Source organism: Plecotus auritus, assembly GCF_963455305.1.
Source record: "Plecotus auritus genome assembly, chromosome: 6".
NCBI classification, from domain to species: Eukaryota; Metazoa; Chordata; class Mammalia; order Chiroptera; family Vespertilionidae; genus Plecotus; species Plecotus auritus.
The window spans coordinates 5,980,201-6,004,910 of NC_137773.1; the positions used below are offsets into that span (position 1 = coordinate 5,980,201).

At 53.9% G+C, this 24,710-nt stretch overlaps 1 protein-coding gene across 2 annotated transcripts in view; it reads left to right on the forward strand.

Moving 5' to 3' along the window:
* The window catches only part of STK10 (serine/threonine kinase 10), an 87,811-nt gene that overhangs the window by 42,287 nt on the left and 20,814 nt on the right, over positions 1 to 24,710 (forward strand). For both annotated transcript variants that reach the window (XM_080675043.1, XM_080675044.1), the window contains exons 3-12: positions 1,625 to 1,673; positions 3,180 to 3,329; positions 8,863 to 8,935; positions 9,869 to 10,063; positions 10,559 to 10,640; positions 13,386 to 13,520; positions 15,280 to 15,819; positions 18,405 to 18,535; positions 21,996 to 22,119; positions 22,565 to 22,744. In XM_080675043.1, the coding sequence (XP_080531169.1) occupies positions 1,625 to 1,673; positions 3,180 to 3,329; positions 8,863 to 8,935; positions 9,869 to 10,063; positions 10,559 to 10,640; positions 13,386 to 13,520; positions 15,280 to 15,819; positions 18,405 to 18,535; positions 21,996 to 22,119; positions 22,565 to 22,744 (1,659 nt within the window). The remainder of the gene's footprint in view (positions 1 to 1,624; positions 1,674 to 3,179; positions 3,330 to 8,862; positions 8,936 to 9,868; positions 10,064 to 10,558; positions 10,641 to 13,385; positions 13,521 to 15,279; positions 15,820 to 18,404; positions 18,536 to 21,995; positions 22,120 to 22,564; positions 22,745 to 24,710) is intronic.

Below are 24,710 nucleotides of genomic sequence, written 5' to 3' on the forward strand. Positions count from 1 at the left end.
GGCGGAGCCTGTGTGGGTGCTCTCGGCACTTTTACTCTAATTGCCCTTTTCCGTCCCCTGCACTGGGCTGGGAGCCCCTGGAGGGCTAGGGCCTCGTGGTTCTCCCAGCGCCTGCTCCCAGGGGTGTGTGTTGAATGAATGAATGAATGAATGAATGTGTGAGTGATTCAGTCAATGAATGAATGAGTGAGTGAATGAAGGAATGAGTGAGTGAGTGAATGAGTGAGTGAATGAAGGAATGAGTGAGTGAGCGAATGAATGAGTGAATTAATGAGTGAATGAGTGAGTGAGTGAGTGAATTAATGAATGAGTGAGTGAATGAGTGAGTGAATGAGTGAGTAATGAGTGAGTGAAGGAATGAGTGAGTGAGTGAATGAATGAGTGAATGAGTGAGTGAATGAAAGAGTGAGTGAGTGAGTGAGTAAAGGAATGAGTGAGTAAATGAGTGAGTGAAAGAATGAGTGAATTAATGAATGAATGAATGAGTGAGTGAAGGAATAAGTGAGTGAATGAATGAGTGAGTAAATGAGTGAGTGAATGAGTGAATGAATGAGTGAGTGAATAAGTGAGTGAATTATGAATGAGTGAGTGAATGAGTGAATTAATGAATGAATGAGTGAATGAGTGAGTGAGTGAAGGAATGAGTGAATGAGTGAGTGAATGAAAGAGTGAGTGAATGAGTGAAGGAATGAGTGAGTGAATGAATGAGTGAATGAATGAATGAGTGAGTGAATGAGTAAGTGAATGAGTGAGTGAAGGAATGAGTGAATTAATGAATGAATGAGTGAGTGAATGAGTGAATGAATGAGTGAGTGAATGAATGAGTGAGTGAATAAGTGAGTGAGTGAATTAATGAATGAGTGAGTGAAGGAATGAGTGAATTAATGAATGAGTGAATGAGTGAATGAATGAGTGAGTGAATGAGTGAGTGATTGAGTGAGTGAGTGAATAAGTGAGTGAGTGAATTAATGAATGAGTGAAGGAATGAGTGAATGAATGAGGGAATGAGTGAATGAGTGAGTTAATGAATGGATTAATTCACTCACTCACTCATTCATTCCTTCACTTGCCTGAGGAACCTGAGGGCTAGAAAACCTGCTTTCCATTCGGGGACCTGCCACTCACCATCTGTGTCCTTGGTCATCACATCCCCTTCCTGGGCCTCGGTTTCTCCCCTGAGCTGCCCCTCAAGGCCCGAGGCAGCTGGGGCCCCTGCTCTGGGAGATGAAGAGCTGAGAGACAGGTGCTGGGGTCCCAGGGGGACGTGGACAGCTTGCATGTGGGCTGAAGGTGTTCTCTGATACCCTGCTGTCATGCACAGAAAGTGGGGCAGCTGGGAGGCGGGGAAGAGCGAGCCCCACAGACTGGAGGGGGAAGGGAGGGTGTGGGCTTGGCTGGACCTGGAGTGCCCATGGCAGCCTGGCTTCCCTTTTTCTGATCAGTGACATGCCCCGCAGCTCCTCTGGGTGTTGGAGCCTCCTGTGAGGGTTTGGGGTGGAGGAGGTGGTGGTACAGGTGCAGCCCCTGGGCAGGAGGAGGAGAGGCGGGAGCTGGGACCTCCCCATCTTGTCAGCTGTGTGCCCGGCCCGCCCTGTTCACCCTTGCCTTGCTGTGTTCTCTGCAGATCATGATCGAGTTCTGTCCGGGGGGAGCTGTGGATGCCATCATGCTGGGTGAGTCTTCCTGGGTCCAGTGTGTAGGGGTCAGCTCTGTCCAGAGCAGGCGTCCTTCACGCCCACCCCCGTGACCTGTGAGCACCGCCCGCGCTGTCCCCTTTCGGGGGCAGGGGTTAGGTTCATGGAGCGAAGCAGGACACTGGTGGGAAGACCAAGCCATTCTGTTCACTCGGCCCCTGAGCCTTCTCGGCCATAAGACAGATGCGACGACTCCTTTGCCCAACCCCATGGCACTCTTAGGAGTTGACAAGGGGACACCTGAGGGAAGTGCTTTGAGAAGTGGGGCTCCTCACCCATTTTGTAAAAGCTGAATGGGGATGTTGTCTCTTTTTAAAAACTTAAATTAAGAAAACTTTTCTTACATGAGGATATGCTTCTTATTGATTTAGAGAGAGGAATGGAGGGAGAGAAAGAGGGAGAGGGAGGGGGAGGGAGAGAAACGTCCATGTGTGAGAGAAACATGGATTAGGTGCCTTCCGTATGCTCTCCATAGCTGCCCCAACCACCAGGGATCAAACCTGCAACCCAGGCATGTATGTGCCCCGACTGGGCATCGAACCCTCCACCTTTCAGTGAGCGGGATGACGCTCCAACCCAGCCACACCGGCCAGGGCTGTTGTCAGGTCTCTCTCTCTCTCTCTCTCTCTCTTTTTTATAATCCGCACTTGAGACTATTTTTCCATTGATTTTTATTTTTATTTTTTTAAAAATATATTTTATTGATTTTTTTACAGAGAGGAAGGGAGAGGGATAGAGAGTTAGAAACATCAATGAGAGAGAAACATCGATCAGCTGCCTCCTGCACACTCCCCACTAGGGATGTGCCCACAACCAAGGTACATGCCCTTGACCGGAATCGAACCTGGGACCCTTGAGTCCTCAGGCCCATGCTCTATCCACTGAGCCACACCGGTTAGGGCTCCATTGATTTTTAGAGAGAATGGAAGGGAGGGAGGGAGGGAGGGAGAGGGGGAAGAGGGGGGAGAGAGAGAGAAACATCGATGTAAGAGAGTCACATTTATTGGTTGGCCTGCTACACTCGCCCAGACTGGGACCAAGGATCGAACCTGTAAACCCAGGTCTGTGTCCTTGACCAGGAGTCGAACCCATGAGCCTTCAGTGCGTGGGTCGACACTCTAACCACTGAGCCACTGGCCAGGGCTGTTGTCAAGTCTTGATGCCCCCAGCAAGCTTGGGCAATAACAAAAAAATACAGTAGTAATCACCGCTGTTTTGTGACAGTGGTGTGACCTTGAGCAAGTGACCTGACCTCTCTGAGCCTCAGTTACCTCATCTGCAGAATGGGGAAGTAACTGTGCCCGCTCCGTAAGGCTACTGTGAAGAGGGCACAGGTAACAAGGAGGTGCTCAGAGGTGAGCCTGGCACACAGTAACTGCTCAGCAGTGTTGACGGTGTTGGATTTCTTGTACCTGCTGTGGGCCTCACCTTGAGTTGCCCACAGCGAGCGCTTGCTGAATTGACAGCAGATGTCTCTGTTTCCAGAGCTGGACCGAGGCCTCACCGAGCCCCAGATTCAGGTCGTGTGTCGCCAGATGCTAGAAGCCCTCCACTTCCTGCACGGCAAGAAGATCATTCACCGGGACCTGAAGGCCGGCAACGTGCTGATGACCCTGGAGGGCGACATCCGGCTGGGTAAGGGCGGCTGCCGGGCCTGAGGGTGTCGGCCTGGCCTCTGCGGGCAGGAGGGGCGAGTGTGGGAGCGTCGCTGCCACGGCCACCAGGATGTGACAGCCCTCCACCTGCCCTGGACCACAGGGCACCTACAGTTCCCGTGGGTTCTCATTGATGGTGATGTTGTCCCCCGGGGACGTCTGTGGTTGTCACAACCAGGGGAGAGACACCGGCAGCTGGTGTGTAGAGGTGGGGACGCCCAGCATCCTGGACGCTCAGCACACAGGACGGCCCTCGGCCTCTCCAGACAGAGCGGCTCTGCCCCAAGGCCCACAGCGGGTGGGGGCTGGTCTCGCCCTTTGTTGCTGCGTCCAGTGGCGAGAATTCCAGCGAGAGTGACAGGCAGAGGCCAGGCCTGCATCCCTCCCAGAGAGAAAGGAGCGCAACAGGCACGTGTGTCGGAACCTTGCTTGTTTATATCTTTTCTCTCACTGGATTTTTTAAAATATATTTTTTACTGTTGATAGTATTACAGCTACCTCCCATTTCCCCCCTTTACTCCCCTCCTCTCAGCCCCTAGTCACCCCCCTCCCCAGGTCTTCACCCCCTTATTGCCCGTGTCCATGGGGAATATATATGAGGATGTACGTTCTCTGTTCATCTCTCCTCGTCGTCCCCCAACCCCACGTCGAGCTATGTCGGTCTGTCCCAGGCCTCCCCGCTTTGGGCCTTCTTTTTGTTGGTCAGTTCATTCTGTTCATTAGATTCCAAAAACAAGTGAGGTCACGTGACATTTATCTTTCTCAGATTGGCTTATTTCACTTGTCATAATACTAAATTACATAAATAATGTAAATACAAATAATATACGTAATTTAAATAATGTAGATACGTACATCGGAGCCGTGGGCAGCAAACTCCTAAGCGTTTCATCTCCAGTAGATGATGGAGACTTGGTAATCGGTTTAACGTTGGAGTTTCTTATAAGCGGTATTGCCTTGTCAATCAGGGAAAAATGTCTGTGTAAGTGAGTCTGAGATGGAGTTTGGAATGGGTGGACCCACAGAGAAGGAAGAGCTGGTTACAAGGTACTCAGTCCCTAACTTCAGTTTTCTCATCTGTAAATTGGGTATAATAATTTTCCCTGCCCACAGGGTCCTAGAAAGGATTGATATGCATAGGAATATATATGCAGATGTATGCAAATGACACACAGAGGCAGATATAAATGAGATGCATGAATCTCTCTGCATGGTGCTGTACACCTAGTAAGGTCTCAATAAATACTAGCTTTTATTAGATAAGTATGTATTTTTTTAGAAGATGGGATTGTCGTGCATATATAGTTTTTCAGTCTGATTTTTTTTCCTAATTGAAGAATATCAGGACGTTTTCCCCTACACCAGTGGTCGGCAAACTCATGAGTCAACAGAGCCAAATATCAACAGTACAATGATTGAAATTTCTTTTGAGAGCCAAATTTTTTAAACTTAAACTTCTTCTAACGCCACTTCTTCAAAATAGACTCGCCCAGGCCGTGATATTTTGTGGAAGAGCCACACTCAAGGGGCCAAAGAGCCGCATGTGGCTCGCGAGCCGCGGTTTGCCAGCCACTGCCCTACACCTTAAATATTTCTCAGAAACAGATTAATGTTTTCCTTGCATTCGATCACATGGGTAAACCGTGACTTACCTATGAAGCCCCTCAGGTTGGATTTGTAGATTTCTCCTCTCCTGGTCTCCTCTAACAAACGCGGCGAGGAACACTCTGCTCAGGTCGGAGTCTTTGTGCGAACACCTTTAGGAGTTCTCAGAATTGTGCGGCGTTTCAGGCTTTGGTTAAAACCTGGGCCGGGTGCCCTGCACACTGGTTGTACCAGTACCCTCCCCTCCCCACCCCTCCCGGATGGAGAATTTCTTTTACCACATCCTGGCCCCCACTGGTTTTAAAAAAAGAAAAACAAAAGTAAAGACCCATAAACTCCAAAATCTTTGCCATACACATTTCAGCTTTTGAAACCATAAAAGCGATGTGTCCTCATTAAAGAGCCCAGCCGGTGTGGCTCCGTGGTTGAGAATTCGTGAACCAGGCGGTCCCTGGTCAAATCCTGGTCAGGACACATGCCTGGGTTGCAGGCTCGATCCCCAGGAGGGGCATGCAGGAGGCAGCTGATCAGTGATGTTTCTCTCTTATCGATGTTTCTATTTATCCATCTCCCTCCTCTTTCTCTAAAAATCAATAAAAACACATTAAAAAGAAAAAAAAATATGAAAGCTCATGAAGTAAAAATGTAAGGCCTCTCAGTGCACTCGCGGGGAGGTGTCACTATTGGGTGTTCGGTGCAACCTCCAGACCCGTTTGCGGGTGCGTGGGCAGTGGGCACATACGACATGCGTGTGCCGTTCCTGGAGGGTCCTTCTGGAACCGCGCTGTCCACTGCGATGTGCATGGGTCGGGCAGCAGCTTGTTACGGAGAAACGCCCAGTTCGTGTGTGCGGTCACGGGCTCGTTCTTTTTCCGGGCTGCGTACTCCTCCCCGGTCTGGGGGCACCGCAGTTTATCTTACTGTTCCCCAACCGGGTTCCAGAAGCAGCTGAGTTTATTTTCGGTTTTTCACTCTCTTGAATACTGCTTCGTATTATAAATCTGGTTTTGGGGATCTGTTTCTAGAAATGGAATTGCTGTCAGACTTGCTTCTGAAGCCCAGTGTGGTCATGTTTTCCTGAAGGTTCGTGAGTAAAGGCGTTCTAGCCAAGTCTGCGTTCCCTAACCCTGGTGTGCAGCACGGGCCAGAGCAGGACCGGCCTCTTTCTTTTTAAAAATATATTTTTATTGATTTCAGGGAGGAAGGGAGAGGGAGAGAGAGAGAAAAAAACATCAATGATGAGAGAGAATCATGGATCGCAGGGAACTGAACCGTGATGTCCTGGTTCATAGGTCGACACTCAGCCGCTGAGTCATGCCGGCGGCCGGCGGGCGGGCTGCTCTCTTCCTACGGAAATGTTAGTTTGTGAAGAGAGTCCCTCCCTGCCCGCTGCCTGTCTCTGATGCTTGTTTCCAAACGGGAGGAGGAGGCGGTTTTCATCAGAAGAGACTGCCTGAAACCCCCTTGAGTTGTCCGAGGGCAGCCAGCCACCCAGCAGAGAGCAAACTGCATTCAGGGTGCAGACGGCTGGGGCCACCCTGGCTGCAGGGGATGGGGGGGCCCCACCTTCCTGCCCGGGCCCCATCTTGTGGGACCGAAGGGGAAGTACAGCTACCCAAAAGCCAGAGGCACTTTCCTCACAGGCTCTGGGGACCAAGTGGGTGTCGTTGTGAAAGGTGGCGGTTTCTGCTTTTCTGTCCCTTCTTTGGAAGGGACCGCAGGGCGTGGGGGGAGAGGGGGAGGATGGCAGCCCCTCCAGGAGCCTCTGTCATCTGCGAGAAAGATTTCCCGGGTTGACGTGCCACCCATTGGGGTGTTTGCAGGGGAGCTGGGCGGTAAGCCCTCTGCCCATTCCTACCCAGGAGCCCAGAGAGGCGGTGACTCACCGGGGCCACGGGGCAGGGAGCAGCAGAGCTGGGTCCTCACCTGGTTTGTACCTCCCCCTGCAGCAGTTGGGTGGTGACAGGGCCCAGCCCTGCTCCCTCTCATGCCAGACTGTCCCTGCCAGGGTCAAGGGTCGTCATCAGCTGAGCCACGACCGTCTGAGCAGCTGGGGTCAGAGACCAGCTCTCCTAACCTCAGCCTTGCCCCCGCCTACCAATCTCAGGCTCCTGGCTCGGGTGCCGGAGGTTACCAAGGGCTGGGCTTGGAGCCGAGCGCTTGTCCCGCGTCATCTAATCCTCACGACAACCTGACAAGGTAGTTCCACAGTGTCACTATCCCCGTCACAGTCCGGGAGACTGCGGGCCGGGCTGGTCACTGCCCTGCTCCCTGCTGCTCCCGCCTGGCCTGCTGCCCCGTGAAGTGCGAGAGCCCAGCTTCCTCATGCTCAGGCCCCACGTGGCATCGTGCTCCCGCCTGGTTTGGAATGGTGGGGACCGAATGCAGCGCTGTCACCTGATGGGGTTAGGGGCCTGCTCACTTTGAGACTCGGGCGGAGGCCCCAGGAGCGGCTGCGGTTGTAACAACTTAGCAGTTTCTTGCGACAGAGCTCCCCTGACCATTGCCCGCGCTCTCAGGGTGTTGCTTCCTCCTGAGGTTATTTTTTAATCAAGATGACACTTTGTCCCGAAGACCAGGGCGCTGGAGAAGACTCCCTGTGGCACTGGGTTCTTCTCTGCACTGCGTGGCGTTGGGTGTGGGCTTAAAGAAAAACGGTTTTGCCCTGGCTGGTAGCTCAGTTGGTGAGAGCATCTTCCCAATACACCAAGGTTTCAGGTTTGATCCCTGGTCAGGGCGCATGTAAGAATCAACCAATGACTGCTTAATCGATGCTCCTCTCTTTCTCTCTCTCTTTCTCAAATCAATAAAAAACAAAACAAAAAGGTAAGCTCTATTTATTTGTTGTTAGTCCTGAAAGTCATACATGTTCACCATAGCCGCTGTAAGGAATTCAGAAAGATAGGAGAAACCTTGTCTAGTCTCACCACCTACAGACAACCATGTACACAGTTGGTTATTTCCTCCAAGTCATTTCAGTGTACATTTTGCCCTTTTTTGGGAGTTGGGGCATAATTTTGACCATATAATATATTCCCTTTTCCCACCTAACTTGTAAGTACGTACATAAAATATCTTCATGTTGTTAAATATTAAAGTAACTACATAGCAAATATTAATAATAAATTCATAGTAAATGTTTAATATTGATATATATTAATATGCATAATTTAGTATTAAAGTATTTAAATACTGATTTTAAAGACCATAAAACACTCCATCATATGGATTTATAATACTTTTCTTAACCTATCTGATTGTTTACCCTTTACCTTATATTACCTCTCCTAATTTCTCCAATTGTGTGCGCGCGCACGTGTGTGAGAGCGAGAGCGAGAGCGAGAGAGAGAGAGAGAGAGAGAGAGAGGGACCATTTTAAATCCTCGTGGAAAACAGAGTGTTATATAGTGTACGTAAGACATTTAAAATTACTACCTAAGCTCCAGTGACCTCACCGTAGCTGTTGAGGTGTACGCAAGGTGCGATCATCGCTAATTAAGCTGCTCCCTGAAGCTACGCAGTTATGCTTGCTTTTAATTTGTCCGTAACAGTAGCACTTGGATGCACGTCAGTGTGCACAGTTTGTGTTTTATGTAGGATGATTTCATTAGGGTAGATGTCGCGATTTGGAATTACTGGTTCAGAAGGGTCTGGGTATTTTGAAGATTCTTGTGATTTATTGTCAAACTGCTTTTCTAGAAGAAGGCTCTTCAGTTTATACTCTCATTAGCAAGTAGGAAATTCATGTCTCAGTACATCCTGACGGCAGATGCATTTTAGTGACCACTAGTGTGTGAGATAGAAGCTGGCATTTGGTGGCTGATCTGGAGCGGGTGTCTCCGGAGCCACACCCGGGCTGTGGATGGAGGCATGTGCGCCGAATACTCTGAGGTTTTTTTGTCTTGCAGCCGACTTTGGTGTGTCTGCCAAGAATCTGAAAACTCTGCAGAAACGAGATTCCTTCATCGGAACGCCTTACTGGTGAGTCAGGTGGCTTCTGGAAAGGGAATGGTGGGCACAGTGTTCAACCTCAGACTCCCCAAGGTGACCTCTGGCTGGTGACCTCAGGACAGGAGGTCTGAGCCCAGTCCCCACCACATACTCGTGCTGTGACCTTGGCCAGGTCGCTTAGCATCCCTGTGCCTCCGTTTGCTGATCTGTAAAATCGGACACATAATAGCACCCATTTAATGAGTAATTGTGAGGATTAAATGGGATGGTGCACATAGGACATGCTCCATGAATAGCACTGTAACTGGAATTCCTAAAAAAATGGTTCAGTTTGTGATTCGTTCAGCAAGTAGCGATTGAGTGCCAGGGCTGGGGCCAGAGGTGAATAATGCTGCTCATTTCCTGCCCCCGCGTGAAGTCTCCCTGGACTCCTCTAGTCCTTGGCGTTTCCTGCTTTTCCAAAACTATCCCTTTGGAAAAAACAACACAGCTAACTACTTTCTGTTCTTCATGCGCATGAATTCCCGTGTGGAGTTAGATTCCTTCTTGCTTGCTTATTACTCACCCTTTTATTCTCTCTCTCTGCCCTTTCACTCCTCTTCCTCCTTTGTCTCCTGTCCCTTCTCTCCGGGCTGTTGTATTCTCTCCACTGCCCTTCCTGTCCTGTCTTTTCTGGGCCCCTTTCCCCCTGCACCCCCCTCCCCTCCCTGCCCTCCCAACCCTCCCCAGGACTGTGTTCTGGATTGTTGCTGCCACCTTGTGGTAGGCATTGGGAACTGCAGCAGGCCGTGGCCGAGGAGCCGCTTGGAGGGCGTCTTTCTGTCTGAAGACATCTCAACAAGACAGTGGCTGGACAATAATGCAAACTGTGACCCGGGAAGTGCTGGTCCTTGACCCCGAGTCTCCGAGAAGCGCCTGCGGAGGCCAGGTTCTTAGCCCTCTGTTGTCGCTTGGTTGGTTCAGGATGGCCCCCGAGGTGGTGATGTGTGAGACCATGAAGGACACCCCGTACGACTACAAAGCCGACATCTGGTCCCTGGGCATCACTCTGATCGAGATGGCCCAGATTGAGCCCCCGCACCATGAGCTCAACCCCATGCGGGTCCTGCTCAAGATCGCCAAGTCGGACCCCCCCACGCTGCTCACGCCCTCCAAGTGGTAAGGGGCAGGGGTGTGCTAGAGGCCAGTGGCCGGGAGCGGGGCAGCGGGGTGCGGGGAGGTGAGGGCCTGGGCCCCCGGGGCCTCCTGGCCTCCTGCTTCCCTCTGTGCTCTCCCCACGGGCACAGAGCAGACTGTGACTCAGCGACGCGGGTCCCACGGTGGGAAGAAGAGCCCAGGCGAGCCCAGCAGCCACCTGGCACGACCTTGGGCCAGGATCTGGGGCTCGGGCTTGAACCCGAGTACGGCTGTGTCCTGCTCTGTGGCCTGAGGCAAGTCCCTGCGCCTCTGGTTTCCACGTCCCGTCTGCACAGTGATGTCCATGACGACAAGGTCATCGCGACGGCCCCGCCGCCTCCGCCTGTTAGCCATGAAGGCGCCCTTTGTCCCTTGACGGGCGTGTTTGGGAAGCGCAGGACTCCCGGGAGTGGAGTCTGACATGGGGAGTCGCTCGGCCTCGCCCGCTCTGAGTTACTGCTGCCACCTGCCCCCCAGGTCCGTGGAGTTCCGAGACTTCCTGAAGACGGCGCTGGACAAGAACCCGGAGACCCGGCCCAGCGCTGCGCAGCTGCTGGAGGTGAGACCCCTCTCCCGGGCGGCCGCCCTGCTGCCTGTCCTTCTCTGGAGGCGGACGGCAGAGATCGGCCGTGACCTGGAAGCCGATGCCTTCCTCACCCTGCCCAGGTGGCAGCGTGCACGCCACCCACTCATCAGCCCATGTTCCTGGGCGCCCCCTAAACGCCGGCTCCCGTGTGGGGAGGGCTGCCAGGAAGCGGGCCCCCAGCCCGGTCCTCATGATCTGGTGTCCTGTGGGGGCGCCGGGCAGACGAGCTGAGATGTGCACTTGGTGGGGAGACGAGGGCTCTGGGGAATCAGCACAGGCGGTGGCGGCCCGGAGGTGGCTCTCCTGTAAAGGGAGGACACAGAGGGCTTTCTGTGTGAGCAACACCAGAGGCGGCGAGGGCCAGGCCAGCGCAGAGGCCAAGGTCGGGGGGTGAGCACGCGTGGCACGAGCCTGGCAGAGCCAGGAGGCCTGGTGAGGGGCCGGGTGAGCGCAGGGGATTGGAGATGAGATTGGAGTGGTGTGTCCTCCCGGGATTCGATGGTTCATAAGAGGACACACAGGACTCAGGGCAGCGTGCTCACCACCGTGACCTGTCACAGCAGAGGGAGGCAGAGAGAAGGCACGAGGGTGACCCCAGACTCAGGCTGTCGGTCTCACGGACACGCTTAGGTCCCAGTGCCAAGCTGGCACAGGCGTGAAATGCCCGCACCCCTCTGGGTGTGCAGCGCCGCGATAGTGTGTGCACCGGAGTGGGAAGTCCTGGTTCACATCCCCTCCTGCTGTGCCTCCTGGGGCGAGTGGCTTGCCCTCTCTGACTTGGTTCTTGCTCTGAGGTGGGGACTGCAGCAATGTCCCCTTTGCAAGGTGGCTGTGAGGGTTAAGTGAGAAGGTTCTAGAAAGAGCGTGGCCTCACGATGAGGCACTAGGCTCGTGAATGTTTGACGTGTTGAATAGAATTACTAACAAAATGGAGAGACCAGGTGGGACAGCGGGGCCTGTCTGCTGGGGGTCCCGGCCGTCCCCGTGGGTCCCTGTGGTGTATGGGAAGCGATGCCTGGGACCAGGGGCCTCCTTCCCTGGTCCTGTGGGGCAGCGGGGCAGCGCTGCGAGGCGGCGGGCGGTCCAGCCAGAGGGGGTGGGCGAGCCTGGGTCACTGTCAGCACAGGAGCTCCCGCCGCTGGGGGCCAGTTGTTTCCTGTGAGCCGGCACCCCCTGGCCCGCACCTCGGGCCTCCAGGACGTTCCTCTGGGAAGGGACAGCTGTCCTCCATCCCCGCCTGGCAGACGCGGAGCCCTGACCCGAGCCGGGAATTTCCGTTCCCCAGCTGGAACGTGTCCTGCCAGAGGGGCTCCGTGTGAGCCAGAAAAGGCTGCGGGAGAAATGAGCGATCCTGAGATAAATAAGACACCGTCGGAGCTTAGGCCGCCCTTGGCTCGTTGCCTTCGCCCAAGCGAGGGAGGGTGGGCACCTTCCCTGCCCCCAGGTGAGGACGCCCAGGTGCAGAGCAGGTTTGCGGAGGTCACCTGCCTTGGAGACACAGAGGTCGTTTGTCTCGTGGCTTCCCAGCACCCCCTGCAGAGCTGGTGGTGCCCAGCCCGCCCTCCGTCCTGCCTGCCTCGGGATTGAACGTCTGCTGAGGCCGACAGCTTTGGTGTTTGCAAGGCCTGTGAAAGACGTGGCATTTCTGTAAGCGCCCGGAGAAGGCACACACGGCGCACGCTTTTGCAAACACACATGCCCACCGCCGACGTGCCAGGGTGTTCTCGGCAGCTTTACTCACAGGCACCCCAAGCAGGAAGCAACACCCATGCCCACCCGCAGTGGGACGAGTGCACGAACGAGCTGACGTTCACGCAGTAAAAACACCGCACAGGTTACAAAAGGGGCAGTTCGCCAGTACACGCGGCAGGGAGGGAACCCGAGTTTCAGCCACAGGGGATGGCGTACTGTCGGGTGCTGTTCATGTGACGCCAAAGAGTGGGCGGGCAGGGCACCTCTGAGCTGGGCAGGGGGTCTGGTGTTGACTGCCAGGGGGTACAGGGGCCTTTTCCAGGGGATGGGAGTGTTCTGTCGGGCGGTGGTTACTCCAGGTCTTATATAAGTGAAAAATATGGGAAATGTTGACGATTTGTGAACCTAGCCCCTCTTTTTAAAAGTAAGTGAGCAATGTGCAAACAGACCGCCCCAGGCATTGCTTCAGCTCCTGCTTTGGCTGCGCGCCTCTGCAGGCGTTATCTTTTTATTTATTTATTTTTTTTAATTTTTTTTTTAAATACATTTTATTGATATTTTACAGAGAGGAAGGGAGAGGGATAGAGAGTCAGAAACATCGATGAGAGAGAAACATCGATCAGCTGCCTCCTGCACACCTCCCACTGGGGATGTGCCCGCAACCACGGCACATGCCCTTGACCGGAATCGAACCTGGGACCCTTGAGTCCGCAGGCCGACGCTCTATCCACTGAGCCAAACCGGTTTCGGCAGGCGTTATCTTTTTAATCGTCATGACCTCCGGTGGGTTTGGCATCATCGTCTCTACCTCAGAGGTGAGGTGCCTGCAGCCCAGAGAGGGTAAATGACACGGTCAGTGTCACACAGCTGGTGATGAGCAGAGTCGGGATTTGCCTCTTTCCGTCACACACAGGACTTTCTGGGCTTCCTCTGGGTCTCCCTTACCAAGGTCATGTCACCCCAGCCTTTGCCTGCCCTCCCCCTCCCCCGCCAAGGTGGCGCTAATCCCGTGTCTTGTCCCCTCAGCATCCCTTCGTCAGCGGTGTCACCAGTAACAAGGCTCTGCGGGAGCTGGTGGCCGAGGCCAAGGCCGAGGTGATGGAGGAGATTGAAGACGGCCGGGATGAGGGGGAAGAGGAGGACGCTGTGGATGCCACCTCTGTAAGGCCCGGAAGAGTGGGTGCTGGGGAGGGACAGGCCCCCGCAGGCCTTGGCTCCTGTGAGGGGGCGCCCAGAGGAGCAGGAAGGGTTCCTTTCTGTATCTTCCCAGCTTGGAGGTCGCGGGCTCCATGCCAGGTGACCACCTGAGCTGGCACGTGGGCCAGGGCGTGTTGGCCGGATCCCGTCAATTTTCAGGGAAGACCAGGAATCTAGATTTTCACGCGATCCCAATTTGTGGAAGTTGGTGGCTGTCCTTGCTTCCCAGCCTTTCCCCCGTCGTGGTTCACATACACGACGAGCCCGTCTCGAGTCCCTGTGGGAGGAACCGGGGGTACAGGCTGCAGGTGATCAGAGGTGACAGGCCCTAAAGGCCGAGGGGCTCCGGCCACCCAGGCCCCACCCCGCTTCCCCGAGTGCCCTGGGGAGCCGTGTCTGCGCACGTTGGTAACCCACCTGCAGCTTCCGCATTTGGCTGGGTTTAAATTTAAAGGAAAGCTAATTTCAGAAATGTTAAAACCGTGTGAGCCAGTGAAGCACGCCTGTGGATTGCTGGTCTCGTCGGCTGGGGAGGGCCTCTCTGGGAGGGACATTCGCGTCCCAGTCCAGATGGCGCCTCGGACTCGTGAGGCAGGGGCTGGGCCTTGGTGTGGGATGACAGGATCAGATCTGAGCTTCTGAACCTTTGCTCTGGGTGTTGAAGAGGTTGGGTCAGAGTTGCTTCTGGAAGCTTCCATATCCAAGGTCGAAACAACAGTTGTCAGGGCCCAAGGGAATTGTGAGTGCATCGATATCAAGTTTAAAAACAGGCCAACCAACCGATGGCACTTAGAGACTGAAGTCAGGACAATGATTGTGTCAGGGGGAGGTGGACCCGGGCGGGGTTCTCTGGGCGGGGCGCGGCTCCACCCCTGGCCTGGATGGTGGCTACGTGCTGCTCCCTTTACTCCTTAGGCTGAACATTTAGGGTTTATCTAGAGAAATGAGTGTTCTGCTTCTTAATAGTAGAATTTCCAATACTTCTCACCCCCCAAAGTTCTAAAAATGAACCAAAACTTTAGTGGCTGGCCCGGCCAGTGTAGCTCAGTGGTTGAGCGTCAACCCATGAACCAAGAGGTCACAGGTTTGATTCCCAGTCAGGGCACATGCCTGGCTTGATCCCCAGTTGGGAGTGTGCAAGAGGCAGCCAATCAGTGATTCTCATTGATGTTTCTATCGCTCTCTCCCTCTCCCTTCCTCTCTCTGAAATCAAAAGAAAAAAAAAGTTAGTGGCTAGTAGGTGGAATCAAGTCTTGGGTAAGTTTATTTTGGATTTTATGCAATTAAAAAAAAAGCCTTTAATTAATTGCCATCTAAAAATCAGGAGATGTCATGTAAAAGTCCAGATTCTAGCTTGTCCTGAAAAATTTGGAAGGTCTGGCCATAGGGGCCCCGTTTTCCCACATTGTCACATTGGCTGGAGCCGAGTAGCCGCTGGCCACAGTTGCCTGCACTCCTAGGAAGAATAACAGGCATTAAACTAAGCTAAGATTAGAGACCATCAGGAGATTCCTATTCCTCAAAACAAGTAGTAATTTGGTTCCTGGTTAGGCAGTAGGGAGTGGTGAGGACCGTGGCTTGCTGGAAAGTGATACCTACTCTCTCTCCTTGGCCTTGGCCCACGCCATCCTGTCGGCGTCTGACTTTCCAGCCCCACTGTGTTTCTGGCTGTTGCCTTGTACATACAGTGGCATGGCCTTGTCTATCTTTTCTTTTCCTCCAGCCTCTGGGGAACCACACTCCCAACTCTTCTGACGTGAGTCAGGTGAGCCTCGATGCCAACAAGCTTCTCAAGGAACCATCTGTCACTCCAGTGCCACCCAGCCAGCCTCAGGACAGGGAGAATGGGCCCAGCCTGCCCTCTGGGGACAGTTCCCTGCAAACCACCAAGCCCCCGGATGTGGCCGCTGGGAATGAGAATGGCCTCGCAGTGCCTGTGCCTCTGCGGAAGTCCCGGCCAGTGTCAATGGGCGCCAGAATTCAGGTGTCTGAGGAGAAGCAGGTGGCTGACCAGCCTGGGGACCTCAGTCCCACAGCCAGCCGGCCCCGCAAGACGAGCCAGAGCCGTCCCATCAGCAGCGCTCTGGAGACCTTGGGCAGCGAGAAGCTGGCCAACGGCAGCCTGGAGCTCCCCGCCCCGGCTTCTCCTTCCAAGAGGGACTCGGACTATGGCAGCCTGTCCACCTCTGAGAGCATGGACTACACCACCTCCCTGTCTGCTGACCTGTCCCTGAACAGAGAGACGGGCTCTCTGTCCATCAAGGTAATGCCCCGTGTTGCACACAGGCTGAGAGCTGGCTGTTCGGCTCAGTTTGGGTTTCTGAAAGCAGTTGGTGGCTGCCTTTTGTTTCTAAGTGGCTCACAAGGATTGCTCTCTCTTTTTTTAAAATATATTTTTATTGCCTGGCTGGCGTGGCTCAGTGGTTGAGCGTCAACCTATGAACCAGGAGTTCACAGTTCGATTCCGGTCAGGGCACATGCCTGGGTTGCGGGCTCGATCCCCAGTGTGGGACGTGCAGGAAGCAGCCGAGCGATGATTCTCTCTCGTCATTGATGTTTGTCTCTCTCCCTGGAATGGGGCTTTTAGTTAGACTCAGTTTAATCTTCAAAATGTCCAAGTTCATCTGGGATTTAGTCATAGCAAACAGTTCGCTTGGGCTTAAATTTCAGTTTGGTTTTCCATTTAAATTGGGTTTGGTTAGAGGCCCTGGTGAAATTTGGAAGAGGATTCTGGAAGTGGGAGTTCTCTCATCTGTGGGTCCGTCATGGGTCCCTCTGGTGACGGTGGCGTCAGTGAAAGGGAGTGGGCTCAAGGCTGTCCCCCAGCTCAGTGGCCTTTCCGGGAGGAACACTGTGAATGACAGGACCTCTGTGCCTGAGGGCCTGGCGTTGCAAAGTGCTTTTAAAGACAAAAATAAAATGAAGGAGGCCCCGTCATCAACGTACAGATGAGCAAACGGAGGCTTAGGTGGGCACTGGGGACTGGGGAGACGCCACTCTCTGGGCTCTGAGCCCGCATGGCGTTCTGCCTTGCCAGTTGGGGCTGTGGCCTCGTCCCTGTCCTCAGGCGGCCGGAGGGCTGGCTGCTCTGACAGATCTCGGGATGCTCTTGCCGTCACTGTCACTGCTGGTCACTTCCTTGCCTAGGCCACACTGAGGGTCCCACTCCCAGTCGAGACACAGGGAAGTTACTGTGTCTTTCTGGTTTTTCCTTTCATTGTTTACCGGTGAAAAACACACAGGAGAAAGTGAAAAGTACTTGCTGACTGGGAGGGACTGGAGCAGCCCCTGGCACATGGGCCCTGCGGCAGGGAGAAGGCGCAGGCTGAGGCCAGGACAAGGGCAGGCAGCAGCTCTGATGGGTAACCGCCTCGGGCCCATCCTAGGACAGGCGGCCTGTCTCCTCCTCTTAAAGGGACTGAGCGTGAAAAGAGCCATCCCCCCAGAGGAGGGGCCCACCCCTTCCCGAGGAGGAGGCTGCGAGCACTTCCCGCTGGCTGTGCCGATAAGAGCCCACGGCTGCGTCAGCACTGGGCTGCCTTACTCAGACGGGCGGCCCGGTGGCCGTCATGAATTGAGTCCTGGACACGCGGGCTAGACCCTGGGGAGAGGAGTGGGGTGGCTGTTCAGTGTGATGATGTCCAGAGCCCTTGTGTCCCGACAGCTGGAGCCGGGTCTGAGTGACTGAGGGCTCCGGGACTGACTGAGGGGAACCACCCGGCCCTCCACTCCCCCTCTAGGGTGGGGAGGCCCCCCCGGGCAGGTTGGAAAGGCAGGGCTGGGCTACACCCGGAGGGCGCGGAAGCCCCTGAGAGGTTAGAGAGGGAGCTGCCTTGCCGACTCCAGTGCAGATGGGCTCCAGTGCGGGCGGGCTGCAGTGCGGGCGGGCTCCAGTGCGGGCGGGCCCCAGTGCAGACGGGCCCCAGTGCAGACGGGCCCCAGTGCAGACGGGCCCCAGTGCGGGCGGGCCCCAGTGCAGACGGGCCCCAGTGCGGGCGGGCCCCAGTGCAAACGGACTCCAGTGCAGGCGGGCCCCATTGCAGGAGGGCCCCAGTGCGGGCGGGCCCCAGTGCGGGCGGGCCCCAGTGCGGGCGGGCCCCAGTGCGGGCGGGCCCCAGTGCAGGCGGGCTCCAGTGCAGGCGCAGGTCCTCATCGGACTCGGACTCGGGGAGAACTTGCCCAGGGCACGCGAACAGCTCCCGAAGTCTGGGCGGTCTGGGCGGTGCTCTGCAAGCCTGTGAAATGCGGGTGATTCACAGGAAGAGATAAAGACTGTGAATAATTGGTGCCTCCAGACGGGTGTGGGCCAGTGGAGTTCAGGTCAGATCAGGCTAGGCTGCCAGATCACTTAGGAACTGGGTTTTCCAGGCTCTTTGGATTTTGGTGGTGAACACGAAACTGTGGCCTGCGATCATCTGTCAGAAGCAAACACCGAGTGTGGCACAGTTGCCCAGAGCCGGCGCTGTGCTGTGTGCTGCCCCCGCATTCTCTCACTGAACCACCCTGGGAGGCAAGCACTATTCTCATCCTCCGACGAGACGAGAAAGCTGAGGCTGAAGGGACAAGGGACCTGCCCAGGGTCATAGAGCCAATGGGTGGTAGAGGATTAGAAATGCCGTGTGTGTGGCAGAGTGCTGGCCGCTAGGTGGGGACGGCATGGGGCAGTGTCTGAAGGCCAAGATCAGGGAGGGGAAGGGGGGTAATAAGTTCAGACGCTCACACCCCTGGGTTGAAAAGCTTGAAGCAAAGGGGCTGTGGCAGCCACGTCCTCCCTGGGCGTGCAGCCACACCGCGTCCCATGGACTCTTGGCTGGAAGGCTGAGCTTTGCCTAACGATTCCCCTGCCAGGACTCCAGGCTGCACAATAAAACCCTCAAGAGGACACGCAAGTTTGTGGTGGACGGCGTGGAGGTGAGCATCACCACCTCCAAGATCATCAGCGAAGATGAGAAGAAGGACGAGGAGATGAGATTTCTCAGGCAAGCTTGGGAAGGAACGCTGCCCGAGCTAACTGGGTGGGGTGGGGTGGAGGGATGGGCCTGGGTGGGTCTTTTGGTGAGAGAGCTGTCTACCACATGAAGTGCAGGAGCAATGAGACAAAAGGAAACGGCTGTTGCTTGAGATCCTGCACTCCCCAGCCCACCCCTTCACTCACCCACCTATCTATTCCACCCATCCACCCTTCTGTCCATTCATCCATCCATCATCCGTCCACCCATCCATGTATCCACCCACCCACCAGGTTGGGGGACATGGTGATCCGTATAGTTGAGGCTGTTGGCCCACACACAAGGTAATTCCCAGTTGTGGTTCATGTGAAGGAAGTAATGGGTGATGACAGTGAGCGCCCTGAACAGAACCTGAAGGGTGAGAGGAGCTGGCCACCAGCAGCCCGAGGACTGACCGCTCGGCTTGCTCGGGAGCTGAGAGGACAGGGCTGGGGTGTGGTCCCCGGAGTCCTCAGGGCCTCTGGGTCAGGGTGGGCGAGTGTGGATGTTACCCCAGCGGGAGTGAAACAGCTGGAGAGGGAGCAGCTCTAATGCCCCTTTGAAAGGGGGCTCTGGCTGGGGTGTGAGGCTGGGCTGTCGAGGAGACCCCATTCAGGACAGCGGCCCAGAAGAGGTGGTCAGACTTCACATACATTTTGGAGTAAAACCCATGGAACTGGTGTGGGGAGGAGGGAGGGAGGCAAAGCTATCTGCTAGGAGCCACTTTGCACTTCTAAGGTGATCAGGCGCTGAGCAGCCTTCCTCAGGGAGACCCCGTTCTCACCATTCTGTAAATGAGGAGGCTGCTTTTTGGCAGGCCAGTCACTGACCCCGGTCACCCAGGTGAGAGGGTCGGCTGAGGCTGCAGCCAGGCCTGTCGGAGGAGGATCGTGCAGGCTTTCGCTGGCCGCGCAGCTTCCTGGGGCTGCTGAGCAGGGGCTGAGCAGGCAGGAGGCCTGGAGCCCTGGAGCCCTCTTGGGGCCAGGCCTTGGCAGGTAAATTCACTTCAGATTTAGGAGAACATTTCTAGACCATCAAACACATTCATATTTTTAAAAAGCACCAACAGCCCAAAGCCACACCAGAGCAGTTTGGGCTGCCTGGGGTCCCTTGTCCCTTGTACGAAGCAGGAGATGGGGGGGAGGGGGCGGGGGCAGACTTCACTGGGGCGTTTCTGCGTACACACATACGCGCGCGCACACACACTTTGGTGTCATCTGTGTGGGCTGGGCCAGTGGGGAGGGCCCGGTTGCTGTCGGGATGCCACCACCTGTTTGAATGGTCCCTGGGAGGTGACTTGCACTCCTCCGGCTTCAGACCCCGGGAACTTCAGGTTTCTGGGGTTGAAACTACAGACTCACCACCCCCATCTAGAAGCGGTGCCGTCTGGCCCCCTGAACAGAGGAGCCGTGTGCTGCTCAGGCTCAGAAGGGGAGGCTTGGCTGCCGTGGAGGAGAGGTGCTCACGAGCAGCAGGGCTTTCTTGTTGGCCTGTGGTCCTGAGGTCTGAGCGTCCTGCAGGCCCGGCCAGGCCGCCCGGCCGCAGGGTGAAGGCGCTGGTCATCCCCAGCTGGCCACAACCCTTGTTACACCTGGGTCCTAGCATTTCCGGAGGACTGGGTCAGGCAGGCGTCAGAACCCTGGGACTGACTCACACTCTCCCAGATTGAGGCTTTAGGCCCGAGTTCTTCCTGTTTTCCCCAAAAACTGCGGGTGCTGGTTGGCTCCTTCCTACGCCACCTGCCTGTCTGGCCCTTCCCTGTGCGAGGGCGGGGCAGGAGGTCATGTAGAAGCTGGCTGTTGATCCCTTGTCTTTTGGCCAGTTGTTCTGGAAGCCTGTTTCTCTTGAGGCAAGGTTTCCATTTCTTCGTTAACACTCTCCAAGCCGCCTCCTGCCTTCTCCCTCCCAGAGGGCAGCGGCTCAGCGGGCAGCTCCTTCACGGGGCTGTACAAAGTGCCTCTGCTTTTCCCAGAGACCAGGGTGCCTTTGGCTCTGCTTCCTCATTGCCATTCCAGCAGTTAGCACTCAGGGAGTGTTTGCCGTGTGCCAGGCAGGCAGTACAGTATCACCTCAGTTAACCCGCCAAGAACCTGAGCGGTAGAGATTTTCTGCTCCGTCTTACAGCCGCCTGCCAAGACGGAGTGAGGCTGAGGGTGCCCTGCTGCACAGTCGGCAGAGCTGATTCAAACACGGTCCCTCTGGCCCCAGATGTGGCCTCTCCTCCTGCAGCTCTCCCCGCTCCGAGCGGTGAGGAAGGCAGCACAGTGGGGACCCCGTGGAGCAGCCTGCACACCCTGGGCGAGAATAGGACACAGCTGCCGGAGAGCCCGATTCAGCCGCAGGCCCAAGTTCTTCCCCATCATTTTAATTTCTTCTTCTTTTCTGATTATATAAACGACACATGTCAGTTTTCAATGGACTTGCTCAGAAAGAGCCACAGTAAACATTTTGGGGTTTATCCTGCCAGTGTTTTCTGTGAATATACAGGTTACCAATGAAGGTATACATTGTAAATAGGAAATAAGATATGGTTCAAAACTCAAAAAAGAAAAAGAGGATAAACAGTGAAAAATCTCCCTCGTTCACTTTTCTGCCAGGCACCCAGTCCCCTCCTGGTGTTACTATTTTTTGCTTTAATCCTTCCAGAAATAGTGTTTAGATAGGAGAGTAAACACACGCATACACCTGTGCGCACACAGACACTGTCTTTTCTCCCGCCCAGATGGTAGGGTTGCCTAATAAATCCACCTGTCAACTTAGAGATCATCCCATATCTGTCATAAAGAATTGTTGCATTTTTAATAGATGTATTTCCACATAATCATCTTCTAAAACCTGATTTTTAATTACATCAGATGGATATGTTTTCATTTAATTAGACCTATACTGATGGACTGTTACTGATATCCTTGTTGAATTTTATTGTGCATATGTGAATGCTGCTTTAGAATATTATCCACAAGTGGAACTGTTATCTCAAAGGGCATAAACTTATTGCCAAATTGTCCTCCAGGAATGTTGTTCCAATTTATAGTTCAGCAGGTTACAAATGCATCAATTTCCCCTATAATCTCACCTGTTTAGTTAATCAGAATGGTATTCCTTTTTTTTTTTTTTGGTGCCGAAACCCGGGATGGTATTCCTTTTTAATTTACATTTCATATCTATATACGTTACTTAAAAATTTCTTGTCTTTTGTTTCATGTCTGTTCATGTTCGGTGTCACTTTTTGAATTTAGGATATTCCTGTGTTACTGATTTGTAAGTACTCTTTACATATTAAGATTATGAATGTTTTGTCCGCCCATAAATGTCAAATGGAGCCTGAGTTCTAACCCTGCCTCTGCCCCAGGGTGATGCTGCTTCACGCTCCGGCCTTCAGTGCCCCTTGCTGAGTTACGGGGTCTCTGAGGCCGCTTTCTGACTGAGGTGTCACCTCTTTAACCCTCAGGCGCCAGGAGCTCCGAGAGCTTCGGCTGCTCCAGAAAGAGGAGCATCGGAACCAGAACCAGCTGAGCAGAAAGCACGAGCTGCAGCTGGAGCAGATGCACAAACGTTTTGAACAAGAAATCAACGTGAGTGCAGGAAAGATGGGCCCCGATGGGGCTTCTGGCCTCCGTTTTCCTTGAAGCAGAGGCTGCAGAGTGGGGGTGGCTGCGCAGTGCAGAGCAACTCACAACTGTCCAGTTCCTCCGGTCTCCTATCTCATTGGGCTCTGACTTGGGTAATAGCATTACATGAAGGTCACAGTGCTTCTGGGTCACACCGGAGCATCTCTAGAGGGAAACTAATCTGTGCTGAGCACCGTGCAAGGTAGATGGTCTGTCCTCCCTTTTGCACATGAGGAAATAGAGACTCAGAGAGGTTAAGTGACTTGTCTCAGGTCACACAGTGAAGAGGCGATGGAGCTGGGATTTAAGCCCAGGCCTGAGGACAGATTCTGGGCTCTTCCCATCCTGCTCCCATCTTCCTCCCAGTGACTTGTAAAGTGCCTTTGTTGACTTCGTCTGCTCCTTGCAGGCCAAGAAGAAGTTCTTTGACACGGAGCTGGAGAACCTGGAGCGTCAGCAAAAGCAGCAAGTAGAGAAGATGGAGCAAGACCACGCTGTGCGCCGCCGGGAGGAGGCCAAGCGGATCCGCCTGGAGCAGGAGCGGGACTACACCCGGTTCCAGGAGCAGCTCAAACTGATGAAGAAGGAGGTAAGTGTGGGGCAGAGGCCGGTTGACTAGGCATATGAGGACCCTCTCAGTTACAAGCGATCGAAACCTTAGCTCAGCCTCACCTCAGCAACAGAGGGAATTTGGGGAAGCTCGTTTTCCTGCAAAGCTCCCATCCAGGTAGGTCTGGATCGACATGCTCTGGCTGCACCACGAGGAGCCACTCCTGTGTCACCGGGCTCTGTTGTCCTCTGTGTGGACTCGGCTCCCAAGCAGGCCCTGGCCATGTGGTCTCGGGCAGTTTCCTATGCACCTCCAGCTTCCCAACTCCCAGCTGAAAGAGAGCAGGGGAGAAGGAAGGATGGCGGGCCCAGGGAATTCGAGATGCTGTCACCAGAAGGGGGAGTGGGTGCTGGGTGGGCAAACACATGTGTCCTCCATGCCCGATCCTCTTTTCTCCCAGAATAGCAGTTCCTGAGTTTGGACCCGTGCAACCTTCTCCCTTTCCCCCCACCCAACTGGAAGGGGGAGGTGGCCACGAGGGAGATGGTCCTGAGACAAGGGGAGGGAGGAGGCTTTCAGCCTGCCCTGGGGTCCCAAAGAACAGCCCACCCCCGCTTGGGTGAGCCAGACACCAGGAGGCCAGGACACTTGTGCTTTCCTAGACTCTCAGGAGGGAGGAGGGAGACAGGAGGTGGAAGCCACCGGGGTGGGCACACCAATCCAGGCCATTCCTAATGTCCAGATGGGAGCAGAGGACAGCCTCTAGGGGTGGTCCACGGTATGGGGGGCCTCAGACCCAGCTCCCAGACTTCATTGGGATGGGCATGGCATTTGGTGTTGCCAAGGGGCCTGTGGGAGCAGGGCTGGGGCTGGGGTAACATCAGTGAGGCACTCACTGCAGGCACAACGTCTAAGAGGGTGCCAAAAACACTCGGTAATCAAGGCATAATATTCTAATGCAATGGTTTAAAATAAAAATTCAAGCAGCACATTCATAATGAACAGAATATCGGCTATTTAAGCTAAAAACAGGATTGGACAGGACCAGGATTAAGGTGAGGCAGTGAGGCTGAGTCCTGTGAGTGTAGGGCTAGATCTTGTCTGCACTTAAAATTTTGACGTTTTGTTCATGGTTTTTCGTCATGGATGTTGTTTTTAAAATGTTACTTATCTTGCTTACTGCGTGTTTTGGCGTTCCCTTCTGTGCCCAAGGCGAGGACCTTAGTCTCCTCACCTGGTACGTCGCGGGTGGAGGGAGAAGCTGAGGCCAAGCATGTCCCCAGCTCCAGTGCTGGGGGCACGGGCTTGGCTTTATTGAGAGATTTGGTAGCTTCTTTCAAGGAATTTGTCTATTTCATCTAAGTGGTTCAATTTATCGGCATAAAGCTACTCATAGTATCCTTAGTATTCTTTTAACAGCTGTAGGATCTGTAGTGATGTTCTCTTTCATCCTCTTGCTGATAATTTGTGTCCTAGTCTCTTCTTCCTCCTTCGCCTCCTCCCTCTTCTCTGTCAATCTGGCTAAAGGTTTGTTTGTTTTATTGACCTTTTCCAAGAACCAGCTTTTAGTTTCATTGATTTTCTGTTTTCACTGTTATAGATTTCTGCTTTTATATCTGGTTTGGGTTGAAATTGCTCTTCTTTTTATAGTTTCTTAATGTTGAAGCTTCGATCACTGGTTTGAGACTATTCTTTTCTAATGTCGGCATGTAATGCTATGTGTCCCTCTAAGCACTGCCTTAACCTTGTTCCACAAATTTTGATACGTTGCATCTTTTTTTATTCAATTTGATTAATATCTTAATTCCTATGTAACTTCCTCTTTGATCTGTGGGTTATTTTAAGGTTTGCTTCAAAGTTTAATTTTGAAATGTTTTTGGACTTTCCTATCTTTCTATCAATTATTTCTAGTTTAATTTCATTATCCTATATAATAAAGGGCTAATATGCAAATGGTCATCACGCCATCACTCTGTAAAGGCTCAGGCACCCAACACTGGGGAGA